At 43.0% G+C, this 18,888-nt stretch overlaps 1 protein-coding gene across 1 annotated transcript in view; it reads left to right on the plus strand.

Moving 5' to 3' along the window:
- The first annotated feature begins 565 nt into the window (after positions 1 to 565).
- TH (tyrosine hydroxylase) overlaps positions 566 to 18,888 on the plus strand; it is a 35,548-nt gene continuing 17,225 nt past the window's right edge. The window contains exons 1-5 of the mRNA XM_006033645.3: positions 566 to 664; positions 5,707 to 5,910; positions 15,524 to 15,698; positions 17,246 to 17,334; positions 18,440 to 18,507. Coding sequence (XP_006033707.1) covers positions 575 to 664; positions 5,707 to 5,910; positions 15,524 to 15,698; positions 17,246 to 17,334; positions 18,440 to 18,507 — 626 coding nt within the window. The 5' untranslated portion in view covers positions 566 to 574. The remainder of the gene's footprint in view (positions 665 to 5,706; positions 5,911 to 15,523; positions 15,699 to 17,245; positions 17,335 to 18,439; positions 18,508 to 18,888) is intronic.

Below are 18,888 nucleotides of genomic sequence, written 5' to 3' on the forward strand. Positions count from 1 at the left end.
TGAAGTCAAAGGTGTGAGTTATTTCTGATTTATGCCAGCAGGCATGCACCTGAGTTCAGGGTCAGGTAAAAAGCCCAAGGTCCCAGCTTTCTTGTTGGTTTAGTCCCCCTACCCCAAAATCAGGGCTGCAGAACAAAAAGGGGGAGAGGGAGAGTTCTCAATCTTTTTTCTCCCTTTGCTGTGGCTTTCTACAGTTTGCAACCACTTCAGAGCAACTCAAAGAGGAGAAGAAAGTGGGGAGAAGACTAAAATATGTGTGGCAGAGGAGCCAACTCCTTCAAGAAGAGCAAACACACACAGACAGAAAAAAAGGAACAAAGATCAGAAGCTTTTGGGGGCAGGAGGGGAAGGAGAGATGGCTGGTGTGTGACAGCTGGGTGGCTGCAATCTTTGTAGCAATTAGATTTAATGGGACAGAAGCGTTTTTTCCTCCACGTCCCCTCCTCCTCCTCTTCTCTCTCTGCCTCAGGCTGAAGGGGTGGGGCCTGTGAGAGGGTCCTTGACGTCAGACTTGCCCTATAAAAGCTTGGCAAGGTGAGGGAAAGCTCAGAGCAGAGCCCGTGTAGCAGCAAGGATGCCAACCCCCAACTCCTCTGCCTCTTCAGCCAAAGGCTTCCGCAGGGCGGTTTCAGAGTTGGACTCCAAGCAAGCAGAGGCCCTCATGGTAAGAGACCCCCCCCCATCCCCACCCTGAAACCCAAAAGTCTATAGCAGAACTGAAGCCACACAGGGGATTACAACCGTGGATAGGTGGACAGAGTAACAACTTACTTTCTAATGCACTGCCTTCACCCAGGGACCTTGGTACTTGGGGTTAGCAGCCCCCCACCCCAATAAAACCCAGTCTTAATAATGATGCACCCTAAATAAAATAGAAATGAGGGAGAAAGCCATTCAGGTCATCATTATTATTGCTAGTAATGATTATAATAGGCATTTAAGTAGTAATAATTATAGTACAATAAAACAGTCCCATTAAATTAAATCACCGAATAGAACTAAAGCCAAGAATATTAAGGTTAAAAAGTGCACTTCTAAACACATCATAGGTTTTCTATTTTTCAGGGGTTTAAAATGAAGGGATTTCTTCTGTTCCAGTGTAATGAAAATTCATGACTCTTTATTCTGGCAGATCTGCAAGGCAGAGGGAATTCAAGCAAACTTGCAAAACGTTGCTATGTAATTATTATTGCCATGTTCATTTCTCCCAGCAGTTAGATTTATGACTCTCAGCTCTGTGTGTGGAATAATCCCACATGACCTATAACTTTAAAGAAGGTGAAGATAAAACATTGTGCTGAGCCATAAGCTACCTTTAAAAATTAAACTCCAGTCAGCAGCAAATATACTGCTTCTGTTATCTTTGCTCTAAGGACGTTTAGGAAGTTTTAGTTAAGAACACTTTTGTCATCTCACCCCAACTGATGTTGCCAAGAACAGTAGCCAGTGTGACTCAAGGCTTATTAGAGTGAAACCCTTTAATGCATAGTTAGTCAAAAAGGGTCTGTCTTCTGCTATGCTAGATGACTGACTGTCATAGAGAGTGGTATCTGCATAGCACAATTTAGTGCTTCACAGTCATGTCACTAAAGAATCTCATGTCACAGCTTTGACTAGCAACTACATGTGGCAAATTAGTACCTTACATAGTTTGTCCTAAACAGCTAGGTAGCAGATTATAAAGATCTTTTTTTGTAGATTTCTGAAGGGATGTTCCATATGTGCAAAGAGCATGTACTGAAAATCTGGATTTAATACAGGACTTAGAATATATGTCTCTCTAATACATATATTCTAAACCTTTACTTGGTTTTTCCTAGCAGTGATGGTCCAGCCCTGCCCTTAACAGAGTCACTGGTGGGCTGCCTTACACGTAGGGAGCTCCCAGACAAGAGATTTCCAATTGTCCTTTTTCCTACCACCTCCCAGGGTCTTAGATGTTGGAGATGGAGGGACAAGGCAAATAAGGCCACTTTGTCCAACACTGGACTGTTTTTCTGAATACTGTGTGTGGTAATGGAAATTATTTCACATGCATTGTCTGCAGGGAATAAACTGATTTCACTTCTATTCCCCCTGCTCTTTTTATTTTTACTTACTGCCTCTTCCCTTGCTTCTGTGTAATCCTCTGTATTTAGTAAAATCAGCTACTGTGTAAACAAACCCAGCCTCCGAGAGACACACTAGGAAAGAAGGGGAAAAGGGCTTTGGGACTAAAGACATACGCATACTTTCTGTAATAAATGATCACTAAATAGCTTGGGAGGGCCTGCATCTTCCCTTGGCATTTTCCTACTGGCAAACAGTGAACTTCTAGAGGTAGCTAACTCTTAAAATTATTGACATTTTTCAGATTGCCAGTCAAATTAATGCTTAAAAGGCCCTCTCTGTCTGTCTGGGCTGTTATCAGGAATTACAGTAGAGGTGTGCAGTCAAGTTCTAATACAACCTGTGTGAATGTTCAGTCTTTAAAAAGAAAAAGAAACATTAAATAGCGCTACCTCTTGAAATAAGTTTTGTCAACATGTGTTAGCTGCACAGACCCTGTTTCCTTCAAGACATTCTGCGCTGCCTTTGACCAATTATTTAAGGTGCATCTTATCTCAGTGCAGCATGTTATTTAATATATAACTTATTATAGATTATTTTTGTAATCCAGAATCTCTCCCAGTCCCGTCACTGCTTTTGAATGGGAAGGTGTTTGGAAATGGTCAGAACAAAACTATGCTAGGATTTAATCAGAATCAGAATTTAAGTTACAGCTTACATCTCTAGAGAATGAAATAATATCTGCCAAAATAAATCAATAAAAGTACTGATGAAGGTAGTATGAGAAAAAAAGGAAGCCTACAGATAAAATCAAGTTAGCAGCAGAAATGGCAGGAAAACTATGCTCTCCACACCCTCCTCTTCTCCCCTCCACCCAGCTAAAATCCAGTTTCCTGGTAACTTACCTCTCCAGACTAGGTGAACTCCACTGTCCTTTCTACTAGCCGTTCATAAGGAGAGGACTGATTTCCTTTTGATCTAGAACAGTCTGCTGCATAGGAGTGAAACAATCCATTCTAGAGAGGAGGAGCACGAGATAATAAGTCGTAGCAGGGCACTGATATTGATGTCTGCTCACATTTGAGACAGAAACGTAGCACAGCTCACTGAATAGAAACAACATGGGTCATATTCATGTTTAGACATGATCTCAGCTGCCTAATTCCATACTGATTTTTATATGACACACACTCTGTCATACTATCTGAGCCCTGTTCAGTAACATACAAGATATAGGATTTAAATCCGTCATGTGTGGTTCTTTCCTTCCCGGATAAAATTAAAATTTTACCTAGATAAAATTAAAATTTGTCGAACTTCAGACATAAGTGCAGAGGGCACCTTTTTGGTAAAGCATGTGCTCAACTTCAGACCATTACAGAGTTTGTTTATCGTGGATAGCTGCTGAGGTGCTGGATGTTTTTCCTATTCATTGCAGACCATTTAAAGTAAGCACTGGCTCCATTTTAAACATTGTATTAAGACTTAAAACAATATGTTTAACATTATACACATATTTATTCTATGCCTGCTGCAGCAACTACTGCAACTGCCGCTATGTGACCAACCAACCCTAGCCCTTGCTGTTACAGCAACCTCATAGTGTCAGGGCACCCAGCTTCTGCTGCAAGGGCAACTCTGTGGAGCTGTTTTTGCTGCCAGAGCGTGGACTCCACAGGGGTGGAGGACTATTCTGGCACCCCCTCCTAAGTTGGTACATGACTCTGAACCACCTCACCATCCCTAGATGTGTGTGCACGCATCTGTTTTAAATGTCAGAGTAAAGCCCCAAAGCTGTGTCCAGACTTTTAAATAATCCAAAATGAGAGAGAGAGGATATATGCTTAGGGGATGGTCTCTAAGAGAATGTAAATAGAATAGATGGGCTAGTTAAAAATATATTTTAAAAAAATTCTTCAAACAAAATGTTTCCTAAACCCTTTAGTTTATTGGACAATTTTCTCATTGCTCAAAGTTTGTCAGTGAAGCCCGAATGAAAAAGTGGAAACACTTGGATTTGTTTTGTTTGTGCTCCTGATCTTTGTGTTTAATTCCTGCATTTTTTTGCAAATTATTTCTTTTTCATTGTGCGTGTTGGGCTTTCCATGCTCATTGGGAGACTGTTTTTAGTTACACGGTAGAATATTTTGAAAAAATCTGAGAACTTTCATTTTATAACAATTTTTTTTGCTTTGCGAGTTAAAAAAAAAAATCCAAATGTGAAATAGAAAATTTTGGGTTTCTAAGTTTGGCAGGTAAAACAAGTAAGGGGAAGTCAGATTTTATAGAGCTTGAACACTAACAACCACAAGCAGTGACATATTTAAGTGCAGGAGAAGGACCCAAGCTATCACCAGAATCTGAACAAGCCCGAACTACTTATTGTAGACGCAGACCAAACTACCAGTTTTTTCTCCCTTGAGATATTGAAAATCTGTAGTTGAATAGTTTCCCTTGGCCTCATTTCTAGTAATCACAAATCTGATTAGTGAGATAAATACTTTGGAATAAAAGTTGCTGGACATTTTTAAAAGAAGACTTTGTAAAAGGAAATCCTGAAATACGTCGCAGTAGGGTAGCAAAATATTCAGTGACTGGTTAATTATCGTGTGCAAAACTAACCCTTTGGTGGTTCTCCACTGGCATATCCGGCCTGTTTGAAGACCCATGCAAGACAAACCTCAGTCTGGCAGTTTTCCTTATTAACTTATAAGAAGAAATAAGTTACAGCATTACCCTAGTGCTTGGGAGATCTAAACTCCGTTCATGACTCTGGCACAACCTGCCTTTCCAAATCTTGGGCAAATTACTTATTCACTCCTGTGCCTCAGTTCCCCAGCTCCAAAACAGAGAATTTTGCACTTGAGAGCAAACAAGAGTTGCTTGTAAAAAATGGAGGCATAGTTAGATGGACCAAGTTCTCTATGGATGTAAAGGGATGTAGTTCTATTTCTAGTTCAAGGGGACTAGGTCTATTTACACTGACAGAGAATTACCTCAGAAATCCCTGCCTTAAGTGTCACTGAATAAACAGAACATAAGTAAGAGGTTTTTACTGACATATTTTCTTTGCACTGGAATCTACTGCAGCACAAAAAAAAATTGGTGTAGTAAAAGTATAATGGACCCTTTGTCAGCAGTGATTGACCCAGGGCCTTCTATACTAAAGAATAACTAGAAGCAAGGGTAGATCTAGAATTTTGAAAAGGGGGGTGCAGATGAAGTGCATCATCACAAATAGAAACAACACATTTTCTGCATATAAAATATAAACTAGAAGCTTCACTAATATCCTAGGGGCCTAGGGCTGTATCACTCAGCTTAAGATTGAAAGAAAAACAAATATAACTTCATTAGAAAGAGTTAAAATGAATCTGTGGGATTGTGAAATAGGACCTTCATTAGCAGGGACAGCTAATAGACAGCAGAAATGCAGAACAAAGGTTTGCTTGACTGGTGGAACATCAAGATCATTACATTCAGAAGCTCAAAAAAAAAGTCTGGAGTCAAATCAAGGTTATCTGGCTGTCTCCAGTAGGTGCAGTTCTCTGCTAGCCCGTGAAGGAGTTAAGATCAAATTCAGGCACTGGAAGTCTGATGCTTCCTCAGTTGTCTTGAGGAGAGGCCTTCTACCTCTAACTCTTTTCTCCTTTCCAGTCTCCAAGGTTCATTGGTAGACGACAAAGCCTCATAGAAGATGCCAGGAAGGAGAGAGAGGCTGCAGCTGCAGCCACTGATGCTGCAGAGTCCACAGAAATGATTGTCTTTGAGGAGAAGGATGGAAGGGCCATATTGAATCTTTTCTTCATGCTCAAGGAAGCTAAATCTTCCTCCCTGTCCCGTGCATTTAAAGTTTTTGAGGTGAGCATCTAATCTCTCATTCTTTCATAAGCAAACACTGTGTAGCAGGAGTGAGGGCAACCTAGGACTGTGTTATGGGGAATCTGCCAATTCATCAGAGTTCAGCTGGGGAAAAAAAAATCGAGTTTAAGGCCTCCATACTCTGAATTCTCTTTTAATTCTTCAGGCTATAAATAGATACAACACGATTTCCATAGTTAACGTATTAAACTTATGAAGAACATCTTGTTTATTTGCTATTGCCTCTAGCTCACTGTTTCCCAATGAGTAAGATACAGCCAGGGCACTATCCAGCTAAGTACAAGTACCAGGCTCTGGGCTTGCTTAGAGTGAGCTAGTAGCCAGCATACCTAACATATAAATAATGTGTATTCATCCCCCACTCTAGTGATGGCCTCTAATGTTCAGTGTGCAAGACAGTTGCCCAGGGTACTCAACTTAATGTTAAGCCATGGAAGACCTGGACTCAGAGTGTATCAGCAGATGAATCACCCACTTTTCAAAGGCTGCTTGGCCTAGGATTGCAGTGAACTACATAGCTACCTCACATGCCTTGCTCACCCCTTTCCTCAAGGCTTTGCCCATCTCTGAATTACATCCTTGTTGAACTTCAGACTTTTTTTTCAGGACCAGTTTCATATAGGTGTGTAATGGAACAGCTTCCATTGACTTCACAGAGCTCTGCTTAGTCAAGGGATAAATTTGATCTACATATTTTAAATGAGCTGTATTGATTTTTTTTTAATGCTGCATTCTTTATGATATCATTATAAACAGTTGTGTTGGGGAATGGTAATTAATTGGATGTTTTCCTTCTGGCCACCAATCAAAAATAGCATCTTTATGACACTCAAATGGAAACTTGGAGGTAAGTATTCATTAAGCCAGTAGTCAAAGATAACAATTTACTGATATAGTAATATAGCATACTGCATCCCAAAGGAGCTACTTTGCAAGTCCTGGTCCTACATCTCCTTCCATTTACACAGATTTAATTCTATTAACTACAGTGGTGTGACAGGCAGGAGAAGTAGGCCCTCCATACCACACTTGTCACTTTTATTTACTGGAGAGATGCACCCACTTCTGGGGAGGGAGGGATGGGACCTGACTATTAACACTGCACAACAATACTAAAAAGACAGCTGAGATAGAAAAATCAATTGAATCTGCAAAAGTTTTCGCTAGAAACTACACAAATAGAAATGACAGCAGAGGAGATGCCCTAAACTTATGGAACATCTCAGGTTCTTTACCGGCCATGAGTGATGGTGAATCTCCTCTACAAGAAGGGATGGAACCAGGATAAAAATGCATACATTTATAATTAATGCTAGCAGTGGCATTATTTGTACTATAGAACTGCTGGGCACTTGCCATTACAGTTACTATCTCTTCCTAGGAAGTTCACAACTGTTAAGAAAGCCTTGGGAATTCATGAGCAATAAATTTTAAATGCAGTTTACTACTCATCTGGTACAAGAAGCTGAACTCTTTGTGTTCTGTAAATTTTGCAGGATTCTCCACTTCAAAGATTTGGGGAATATCTATCTTACACTGGATTTAAAAATATAAACATTAAAACAAAATAAAAATCAAGCAAGCACTCATGGTGGTTTTTATTCAGATTGCGCTTGCTTCCTTCCAAGGTGATGTATTCATTGAATCAAGACCTCCTGAAGTGTTAAAAAAGTTCAGCTTGTCACAAAGAGAACTTGAAAAAAAGAGAAGTGAAAACATAAGCATGTCAAGCTATAACAGGGAAACATTCATTTCCAAGATCCCTCTGGCGATGTAGGTGCAAGATATGAAAGCAGACGAGCATAATGACATTTGCTTCGTCATGAAACAGGCTGCAGGGAAGCTGGTTTCACTCTGCTGTGTGCGTTTTATGCAGCCAAAGCATAGGTAATGCAATCAGAGCTGTCAAATTAATGCTAAGGTATTGATTATTGAGGGAACAATGCAATAGGGTGGTTGGTTGGTACATTCAGAAACACAATCCTAAATTAAATTTACCTGTGACATTGCATCTGTTCCTTCTCATTTTACTGCTTCTGATTGACTAAAAATCACATCCCTTCCTCTCCTGAAGAACTGTCTCTCTCTGAAAAGAGTGGATCATTGCTCAGTGAAGTGGACTGCAAGATTTAGTTTTCACTTTCTTAGAGAAAATATCCACAAAATTGCCCGAACTCTTTTTGAAGGGGGTGTATTCATTCCCCCCCTCCCACTTTATCTCTAGGTGAATTAATTTGTGATGAAAAGTGCCAAATGAGTTCCTTAAAGGCCAAGCTCTGGGCAGGTATATTATGGAACGCACTTTCCATGTAGCTCCTCTATCTCAATGCATCTGCCTCTCACTGATTGGGAAAGGCCCCTGTTAGTGTGACATTATTTTATATCTGCTCCCCATGCGGAGCAGATATGACAAGGCCCAGTTTACTTGTGATACATAAGCAAAGGCCCTTCATAGTATCAGTGTCTGCGTGCAAGACAGATGGTAATCTCATAGGCCATTGAACAACTATTTTACTCTCTGTCAATCACCACTAATAGGAAGATTGACTTGAACCTATGACCTCAAGGTAGAATCACTTCTCTGACATTACTAGCCATCTGAGCCAACCCATCAACTGCTAGCTTTATTTTTCCTGTGCTGAATATATGCTTCACACATCAAATCAGCCACTAAGAGGTTAACTAGTTCAGACTGTGTATACACAGAACATCCATTTAAGTTACTCTTTTTCTATTGACTTCAAGTGTCTGGAGAATAGGCAAAAAAGTGAGCTATATTGTTTCATCTGATATTTGCACTTACATGTGCGTACTGCCAGCATAGTTTGAGTGCTGATAGTGAAAAAAACGGTGGTCTCTGAGCTAGTGATGTCTGACTTTTGGGGATCTCCACTCTGTTTAATAAGAGAGTAACCATGGTGAGCGATCTGCAGCTGCTATAACTCACCTTTCATTTCAGGGGTCTTATTCCAGTTTACCACCTGAAGTAAAGTTACCACCTGGTTATTCAAGTGACTGCTTTGGTGCTCTTTTAATTGCCAGCATTATGTTCCCAGCATTGCACCCTTCCCTTCCCTTAAGGCCAGAGAAGGATAGGGGAAAGATAACGTTCCAGATATTTCTGAATAAGAAAGTTGTTTCAGGAACTGCAAGGGTGCCACTGACTGATCTCCCATTGTACCTTTGTCTTCTTTTTGGCTTACAAAAGGTAACAGGAGCCAAAAATAAAAAAGTAACTTTTCTAGTTATTTAAGATTTCACAAGGTCTTAAATAATCCATTTGAAAGGTGCTACTTATTAGATAGGTCACATCAGTGGTTTGAAGTTATTGGAAGGAAGACTAAAGCAATCAATCAATCACAATGTTTTTTGAGAGCTACTTTAATGGCTAAGCTGGACGGCAACCTATTACTGTGGTGAGGATCAGACTGAATATACTACTTCCAGGCTAAAATGGGCACAGATAAAAGTAGCATGTAGAGATGCCTTGTATGGATGGTTGGGCAAAAGGGAAGATGTAGTACTACATCTATCTAAAGAGATGTCTCCATTTTTTTGCTGAGACTACCACTGAGTTTGACAGAAAACTGCTTGCTGGTGGGATTGTAACTGTGGTGTGAATGCTGTCAGGAATTCAGAGAAAATGAGAAGATGTATTTGTGTGCGTGTTTGTGGGAGAGAAAGAGTTAAATGTGCTCAAGGTGTTTGTGCCCTTTTGCTGCTTCAGATATTAAAGACAATTCATGAATGATTTCTCATGGATCATTGGCTCCTCACTAGCAATAGGCCAAATTAATACAGCTTTGTCCTAAGATGGGCCAGACAACAGGTCAACGCCACCACTAAAATGAATAGGGTTAACTTAATGCCTGGGTGGGACCTAGAAAAGAAATTCTGATTGGACAACAGACCAACCCCCATTGCCGCACTTCAAGAGGGATGCGGATAACCTGGAGAGGGTCCAAAGAAGGGCCACTCATATGGTTAAGGGCTTGCAGGCCAAGCCCTACGAGGAGAGACTAGAGAAACTGGACCTTTTCAGCCTCCGCAAGAGAAGGTTGAGAGGCGACCTTGTGGCTGCCTATAAGTTCGTCACGGGGGCACAGAAGGGAATTGGTGAGTATTTATTCACCAAGGCACCCCCAGGGGTTACAAGAAATAATGGCCACAAGCTAGCAGAGAGCAGATTTAGATTGGACATTAGGAAGAACTTCTTCACAGTTCAAGTGGCCAGGGTCTGGAACGGGCTCCCAAGGGAGGTGGTGCTCTCCCCTACCCTGGGGGTCTTCAAGAGGAGGTTAGATAGGCATCTAGCTGGGGTCATCTAGACCCAGCATCTAGCTCTGGTCATCTGAACCCAGCACTCTTTCCTGCCTATGCAGGGGGTCGGACTCGATGATCTATTGGGGTCCCTTCCAACCCTAACATCTATGAATCTATGATCCCTATGGTGGGAAGACCCATTGTCTAGGTGGAGCTTAGAAAAAAAGCTCTGACTGGGCACCGTTCCTGCGAAGCCCCTGTTGCCTTCTCAGTGCTCCACTGGATTTTCCAATATAAAGATGGACCAGTTATCCTCCCCACACCTGAGCTGCTCCTGACCATCTGCCCAAGCCTCTAGCCACTTCTGCTGGCTCCAGGCACCCTGGGCCTATTCCTGACCACCCTTTTTTCTAGCTGTGGCTTCTGCCACATCTGGTGGGACACCAGTGGCCTGTGCCATATGGTGCTTCCCCAGGCCCAATTGTGACTTCCCACCTACTGATGCTGATTCCTATAACATCTCTTCATGAGCTGGATCCAGCTTGTGGGTGATAGGTTACAGACCCTGTTTATTTCAGCACCTCGGCCAGAGCACCAAACTTTGGTGAATGAAAGCCGGCTGATTGTTCCTTGCAGTAGCTGCATCTCATATCTACAAATACAACAGCAGCAGAAGCCTAAAGCATTTTAACTATCCAAGTATGTAGGCAGCTCCTTGGATGGGCTTTGTTGGCTACACTGAGTTTTGTGCTTTTCCATTCAAGCTAATAGTTGGAACAGCCAAAGTTGGCTAGTTCAAAGCTAGCTACAATGCAAGGTACAGTGGTTTTAGGCATGTGCTATTTCCTTTTGGGTAAAGTTGCCTGAAACCTGCAGTCACAGGTGACTTTGAAAAGACTGCAGTTGTACTAGTGGCCCTCCTTACGTATAAAGTGTTAAAAAAATAAGTGTCAACTGTGTGCTGTTAAAACTATTTGTAGTCACTTGTTGGCACACTCCAATCTGAGAGTTTGTACCTCTTAACTACATAGCCCCTTATCAGTTTAGTTTCAACTGTTCAAAGAAAGAAATTTGAACTTTGGCCACAGCTCTGGAGTGAGACACATGGGTGAAAGCCCCCGTGAGCCCCAGGACCCCGCAACAGGACCCTCAATGACCCCCAGCCTGCTGGAGGTAAGTGGGGCCCTTGGTGGGTGGGACCATGGGTGACTGGTGCCACCTTAGTCAGGGGGGACATGTGCCCCCCAGTGACCACTCAACTACCAGGGGGGTGGGGGTGTCCCCCTGTGGCCAATCGCGAGACAGCTGATCACTATGGCCATTCACTGTAGCTACTTCCAGAAGTGGCTGCGGACACTTCTGGGGATGCAATGGCACTCCACTCCCCCACTGGCACTTGCAGGGGGGGTACCAGTGCTCCCGCCTGCCTCCCCTGCCCATTGCCTAAGAGGCAAGTGCAGCCAGTCAGGGGATGTACCGGTGCTCTCAGGGGGTGCACGTGCACCCCTGTGCACCTCCTATGCATCGCCACTGGTGCAATGGTGGGTGGGACACATTGCACCCTGAGGTTCCCCCCTGTGGCTGGATCCCTCCCCTCTGGTACTTCCAAGGCCTCCCCCCAGTTGGAACCCATGGTTCTAGCCTCCATTCAGAGGGAGCCCCTGGCTCTCAGCTGTGGGGACTGCCTGGCATGACTCCAGGCACATGGGATCAGGAGCATTGTAACCTCCCCTTGTGAGGTTTGCCCTGTATTGGAGTCTCTGGAATCTCAGACAGTCGAGCTCCAGACCGTGGTGCAGAGGCTGTGTGCCATCAGGGATGGCGAACAGGAGATTGACTCCTACTGCCAGGCCCTTCATCCCAGGAAAGAAGAGGGAAAACCTAGGTCACCTGCCAGGACCAGGGAGGCCAAGAGGCACCTCATACTGTCCAGCCAGAGGGATGGACAAAGGTTGTCTCCAGCCCCAAGGCTCACTGTACCAGAGTGACCACCCCCCTGGATCTCTGCAACAGGTACAAACCTCTTGCAGCACCAGTAGAGCTTGCAGAGCTGCCAGCTACTGCAAGTGAGGAAGAAACATGACCAGCTAGCATCCCTAAGATGAAATGCAGAGTGGTCGTTGTGGGTGATACCCTCTTGAGGGGGACAGAGGGAGTGATCTGTCACCCTGACCCCTTAGCCTGGGAGGTCTGATGCCTCTTGAGAGCCTGTATCAGGGATGTAGCCGAGAGGATCACAAAACTTATCTGGCCCTCTGACCACTACCCTTCTCTCCTTATTCACGTGGGCACAAATGACACAGCTCAGAGCAATCCCAGCCAGGTCATGAGTGGCTTACAGGGCTTTGGGAGCAGAGCTCAGGGAGTTGAGGGAGCGGGTGGTTTTGTCCTCGATCCTTCCAGTTATGGGTCACAGACAGAGGAGAGAGAGATGAATCGAGGCAGTAAACAGAAGAATGTGGCACCGGTGCCACCATGAAGGCTTTGGCTTTTACAACCACAGTCCACTCTTTGGAAAGAGAGGCAGTGGTCTGTTGTGAAGAGATGGCCTCCACCTCACTCCACTGGGGAAGAAGCTCTTCTCAGCCAGAATGGCTGACCTGCTTGACTGGGCTTTCAACTAAGCTTGCTGGGGCATGGGGGGACAACCACCAGAGCAAACTCACCAAAGTATCAACCAGAAAACCAGCAGGTTAGGATGCTTAAGGGAACCCACTCCTACTCCAGCCCAGGAACAGAGCTTCTCCATGAGTGCAAGGAAGCCTAGGGCCTCCAACAGCACACTTACTTGCCTGTACACTAATGATAGGAGTTTGGAGAATAAATAGGAGGAACTGGTTCTTCTATTAAACAAAAATGACTATGATTTCATAGGGATAATGGAGACCTGGTGGGACTCCTCCTATGACTAGACTACCAGTATAAATGGCTATACCCTGTACATATCATGCTGAAAAAAGGGGCAGGGGTCTGAAAAAAGTCCCTACAAGTTGAGATGTCCTCCTTGGGTGCCAAAGTGGAGACCCTTTGGGTTAGAATTGAGGGGAATGTAGTGAAGGGGGTACAATGGTAGGGTTCTTTACAGACCTCCAAACCAGGAACAAGTGCTCGACCAAGAATTCGCCAGGGAACTGGCTGAGGCTGCACACTCTCGGTACATGGTTGTCATGGGAGACTTCAACTACCCAGACATCACTTGGGATGAGCACTCAACCAAATCTGATTGGTCATAAAGCTTCCTTACATGCGTGGATGAGCTCTACCTATCTCAAGAAGTTTATGAGCCAACAAGAGGCAAGGTGCTGTTGGACGTGGTACTGGCCAAAGGGGATGATCTAGTCAGTGACCTAAGAATCAAAGGGAAGGAAAGGGAAGCTGGGTGACAGTGACCATGAGTTGATCACTTTCACTATCCATTGAAAAGCTAGCAAGTCAGTCAGCAATGCAGAAGTCCTGAACTCCCCTCTCTGTCAAATCATGGCACCTCAGGGCCTCAAGAAAAAGGCTCCTGAGCTTATGAAAGTCAGCTTTCCTAAAGTCAAGGACTTACATGACCTGGTCATAGAAGGGAACGAGATTGGTCAAGCAAGACCTACCCGCAACAAACCCATGGTGCCCATCTTCAAGAAAAGGAGGAAAGATGACCCAGGAAACTACAGGCCAATCAGTTTGACTTCAATCCTTGGGAAGATTTTGGAAAAAATTATCAAAGAAACCATTCTTGACAGGTGAACAGAAGGCAACATTCTGAGGGATAACCAGCATGGGTTTGTTGCGGGTAGGTTTTGCTTTACCAATATCATTTTCTTCCATGACCAGGTGATGCGTCACCTGGACAAAAGGGAAGAGGTTGATATCACATATTTGGACTTTAAAAAATGCCTTTGACCTGGTGTCCCATGATGTCCTCATGGGAAAATTGGGCAACTGCAGCCTCGACTACTCCACAGTCCGATGGCTGGGGAACTGGCTCCAAGGTCAGACCCAGAGAGTGGTAGTTAACGGAACTGGATCAACATGGCACTTGGTGACTAGACTAGTGGTGTCCCCCAAGGCTCTGTTCTCGGACCTGTACTCTTTAATGTCTTCATAAATGATCTGGACACTGGTGTCAAAAGTGGACTGGCCAATTTCGCTGACAACACCAAACTGTGGAGAAGAGTGTCCACACTTGAGGATAGGCTGGTGATCCAGGCTGACCTCGATAGGCTTGCAAGGTGGGCGGATAAAAACCTGATGGCATTCAATACAGAGAAATACAAGGTGCTCCACCTTGGGAATAAAAACCCACATCACACTTATAGGCTTGGCAATGCTACACTCACTAGCACCATGACTGAAAGAGACTTGGGGGTCATGACTGACCACAAGATGAATATGAGCCACCAGTGCAATACCTCTGGCTTGCATCTACTGATGCATCTTGAGCAAGACCCAGGATGTCATCCTCCCACTGTACTCCACCTTGGTAAAGCCGCAGCTGGGCTACTGCATCCAATTCTGGGCTCCACAATTTAGGAAGGACGTGAAGAAACTTGAAAGAATCCAGAGGAGAGCCAAGTGCATGATCCGAGGACAAGAGAGGCCTTATGAAGAGAGGCTGCGAGCTATGGGACTCTTCAGCCTGGAGAAGCACATGTTCAGGGGTGCAAACACCTATTCTGGACACTTTCAAGAAACATGTGGATGCTTATCTTGCTGGGATCCTTTGACCCTAGCTGACTTACTTGGGCAGGGGGCTGGACTCGATGATCTCCTGAGGTCCCTTCCAGCCCACATGTCTATGAAATATATGAAAAATGCAATATTTCAGCCCTTTGATATGACTGCCTGTGCTGAAGTAGAATGAAATAGTCAAAACAGTTAAAATATTGAAATTTCACACACAAATTCTGAGAAGTTGCAAATCAGAAATTTAAAATTTCAAATCAGTATTTAAAAGTGAAAAAACTTATTTTTTTAAATGGTTTTCCTGATTGAAGAACTGGGGGGGGGGGGGGGGCAATTTTCCCAATGAATTTAGACTAAACCACATTTTTCAAGGTGCAGATTTCTGCTGAAAATTTTTGATCAATTAATGGAACAAAAAGGCTATCAGTTTTGTAGAACAAGAGCATGAAATTAAGAGAAAAGCATCTTGCCTCTGACTTCTGGGTGTTAAAAATCCAGAAACACGTGTATCCAGGGCCACATATATCTATGTTCTTATGCTGCCTACATCTTGGGCAAACCTTGTACTTCTGGGCTTTCTTTTCCACTTTAATTTCATTTTTCAGAAAGTTTGCATGTAATTTGATTGATCTTCCTTCCCCTTTCCATCCTCTTAAAGACCTTTGAAGCAAAAATTCATCACCTGGAGACAAGACCTAGCAAGAAGCCTCGTGAGGGGGCCAGCGAGCTGGAGTATTTTGTCCGGTGTGAAGTCCACAGCTCTGATCTTACCACTTTCATCAGCTCCATCAAAAGGGTGTCAGAAGATGTGAGGAGCACAAAGGAAGACAAGCGTAAGGAACTTTCAGACTCAAGTCAAATGTGGGGAATGAGCATTTCAAATGGAGGTACAGGGATTTCATTGTTCACACGTGACTGCTACAGTATAAGAATTTGAACAACACAAAATACCCCTGCAGTGAGCCCAAACGCCTCAAAATTCCCTCTTTTATTCTGTTCCCTCCTCCCTTTCAGGGGGGTCTGATTCATTATTCCAGGCTCAAATGACAACAGGAGTAGAAGTTAATTGCCAAAAATGAAGCCCTTTCTACACAGCTGCCATAGTGATCATCAGGATCAATAAACACAGGCTTACAAGAATCATAAGAAACACAATTTATGATAGAGTGGGATGCATCCTATATAAACCCTTTGATTCTCTCTAACTAGGTAACTGGCTACTACCTGAGGGACCAGCTTCCAATTTCCAAGTGTACTGAATAAGAGAGTGCCTCTAGATTATAACTTATCACTACAGGTGCCCATAACTGTAAGAATTTAGAGGATAAAGAGCCCTATGGAAGGTGTTCTCTCCACATCAGTAAGATGCCAGTGATTAACTGCTTGTCTGTAAGCATTAGTTCTTAGAAGAATTCTCTCTAGTTAGGATAAAAATATGCTTCAATAATGCTTTAAAAACTCAAGAGGTTTCTGTAGTCCACATAGTTACAAGTCATGGAAGAACCATTAGGCAGATGAAGTAGAAGGTAGTGCTAGTAGCTTATAAAAAAAACCCCCCATACTGAGAACTTTAGTTGCTTACTGTTGAGACCCCTATATTAAAAAGAATAGGGTGAAAACTCTATCCTGTTGGTGTCAAGAGAATCAGCAAGTGATTTAAATACAATACTTCCTCAGCCTTTCTATTTGGGCTGGATAGGGAACAACTCCAGCTAAACATGACCAGATTGTGGGAAAAGAAGAGCAGGAGATGAGGATGATGGAAATCAGTTAGTCGTGGGGTCTTTCTTCTTACTACAGTTAGACAGAAAGGATTATATAAACACAGTCCCCAAGTACCACCTTAGTAATAACAGGTTCCGGTTAACTCCTTTCACATTTCTTATGATTACAACCATTCACTATTACCTGATCATTGTTGTGTCATCTGAGCTGGTGATACAGATGAATAACCTGTCCAAGACATCAGTCCCTATCTAATGGTGGAGATGATTATGATGATAAAATGAAGGTGTTCTCTCATCACCTACTTAGCTTATGAGGACTTGAGCTTCAGCAAAAGGAGAAATAGGAAGTGAGAGAGTCCTGTAGAATCTTAGGTGCCTTATTAGGGCAATATATTTTTGCTCTTGCAGGCCGGAGGATGGTTTGAGTGAGAGCCAGTTTACTCCTGGTTGCTTCCTTATGTCAAGAAACAGCATAATATTGGGAGGCTGGAAGAGAAGCCATACTTAATTGTGAGATGGGGTCAGTGTATTATGCCTGGCTGGGGGTAGAGGTATGAGAGGGATTATTCGGAGTCCCAGAACAGCCAGCAAAGTAAAGTACATTATGTTGTTTCCTCTCTCCTTTTTTTTAATTTTATTTTATTTTTTTACAGTTCATTGGTTTCCAAGAAAAATCTCTGAATTGGACAAGTGTCACCACTTAGTAACCAAATTTGATCCAGATTTGGATTTGGATCACCCGGTGAGTTAGTGTCTCTGAACACATCTTTGCTTCTCAGTCATGTGTCTTTTATCAGAAACAAAAACATGGAAAGAACCCATTATTGAAGCCAGTAAGGAATTCTTCAGTGGAAGATCTCTTTTGGGGGAGAAAAGCTAGTCTGACAAAACTTCAACTGTTCACAGGACAGCACCAATTCCAATTGATATCATTTAGAGATAATGGGAGGGAAGTTTTGAAATTTGGAACTGTCCTGTTTCATTATTTTGGAAATGAAAAATTCCAATTTATATTTCAAAATTTAAGCAACTATGGTAAAAAAAAAAACAACACACACAAAGCTGAAATACAAAAAAAAATCAAAATAGTTGAAACAAAGCAAATGGTTTCACATTTTTCACTGATTAATATTTTTGAGATTCTGTCTTTTACTCATAATGTAGAAGAGAAAATCATTGCTTACATAGCTCTTTTAGCAATTTGTGTAAACACATCTGCCTTTTCCCCCTCCCCGCAAGAAAACAGATTCAGTTTCATATGGTTTCTTTGGTGACAGAGAAGGGATGCTGATGCCTTATGTTGGTTTGAAGGACCTAGTGGATGAATAAAGGGGGCACACATTGGGTTGGGATTGTCATACTTTCCAGGAAAAGAGTACAGGGCTGACACTTTGGGATGGGAAATGGAGCTACCCCTGAAGTACAAAGTGTATGTGGTGAGGGGGCGGGGAGTCTCTCTTACAGATAGAGGTCACTGCTGGCTGGAAGTGTGTGTAATTCCCCATTAAAAGGTCTATTTTAAGTGGAGGCATGTTGATATAGAGCTTTATATCTTATATGGCAAAATGGCTGTATGATGTTTTATATTAAAACATAGGCCAGAGGATTTCCCTTGTTTGGGGTAAATCATCTCTAAAAGACAAAAGAACCCCAAAACCAAACAAAATAACAAAACAAAATCCCCAAACAAAACAAATAATCTTTATTTTTTTTAAATGAAAAAAAATGCCCAGTTAAAAAGAAGCTATCACAAACTTTTGGAAGGTTTTTTCCAGTCAGCAATGGACTTTCCTGGCTGAAATGATAAGTAAGTAACTAAGATGTTTCTCTATTCCCTTCTGTCACAGGGATACTCTGACCAAGCATACCGGCAGCGGAGGAAAACGATAGCAGAAATTGCCTTCCACTACAAACAGTAAGACAGACACTTTCCTAATATCTGTGCAGCACAATGCCACCTGCTGGAAACTCATTATACTACTTCCATAAAATGACTCCCATAGATTTTCTGTCTCTGTCCACCAGTAGCATAACTAGGGGTGGGAGAATGGGATACCAGTCCCAGGCACAAATCTAGAGGGGACACCAGAAAGGTGGCTCTGAGGGATCCCACATTCTACCATAGAAATGGTGGCACTGGCAACAGGAGCCTGAGTGCAGGGAGATAAGACTTTCCACCCCTTGGCACACCTTCCCCTGGCTCTTGGGCATCTCTGCCCAGGGTGCCAAAACCCCTTTGCATAGTTACCCCTTTGCTGTCCACATTTTCCCTCCTCCATTCTGTCTTCCCAAGTTC

This window comes from Alligator sinensis, unplaced genomic scaffold (genome assembly GCF_000455745.1).
Source record: "Alligator sinensis unplaced genomic scaffold, ASM45574v1 scaffold1299_1, whole genome shotgun sequence".
NCBI classification, from domain to species: Eukaryota; Metazoa; Chordata; order Crocodylia; family Alligatoridae; genus Alligator; species Alligator sinensis.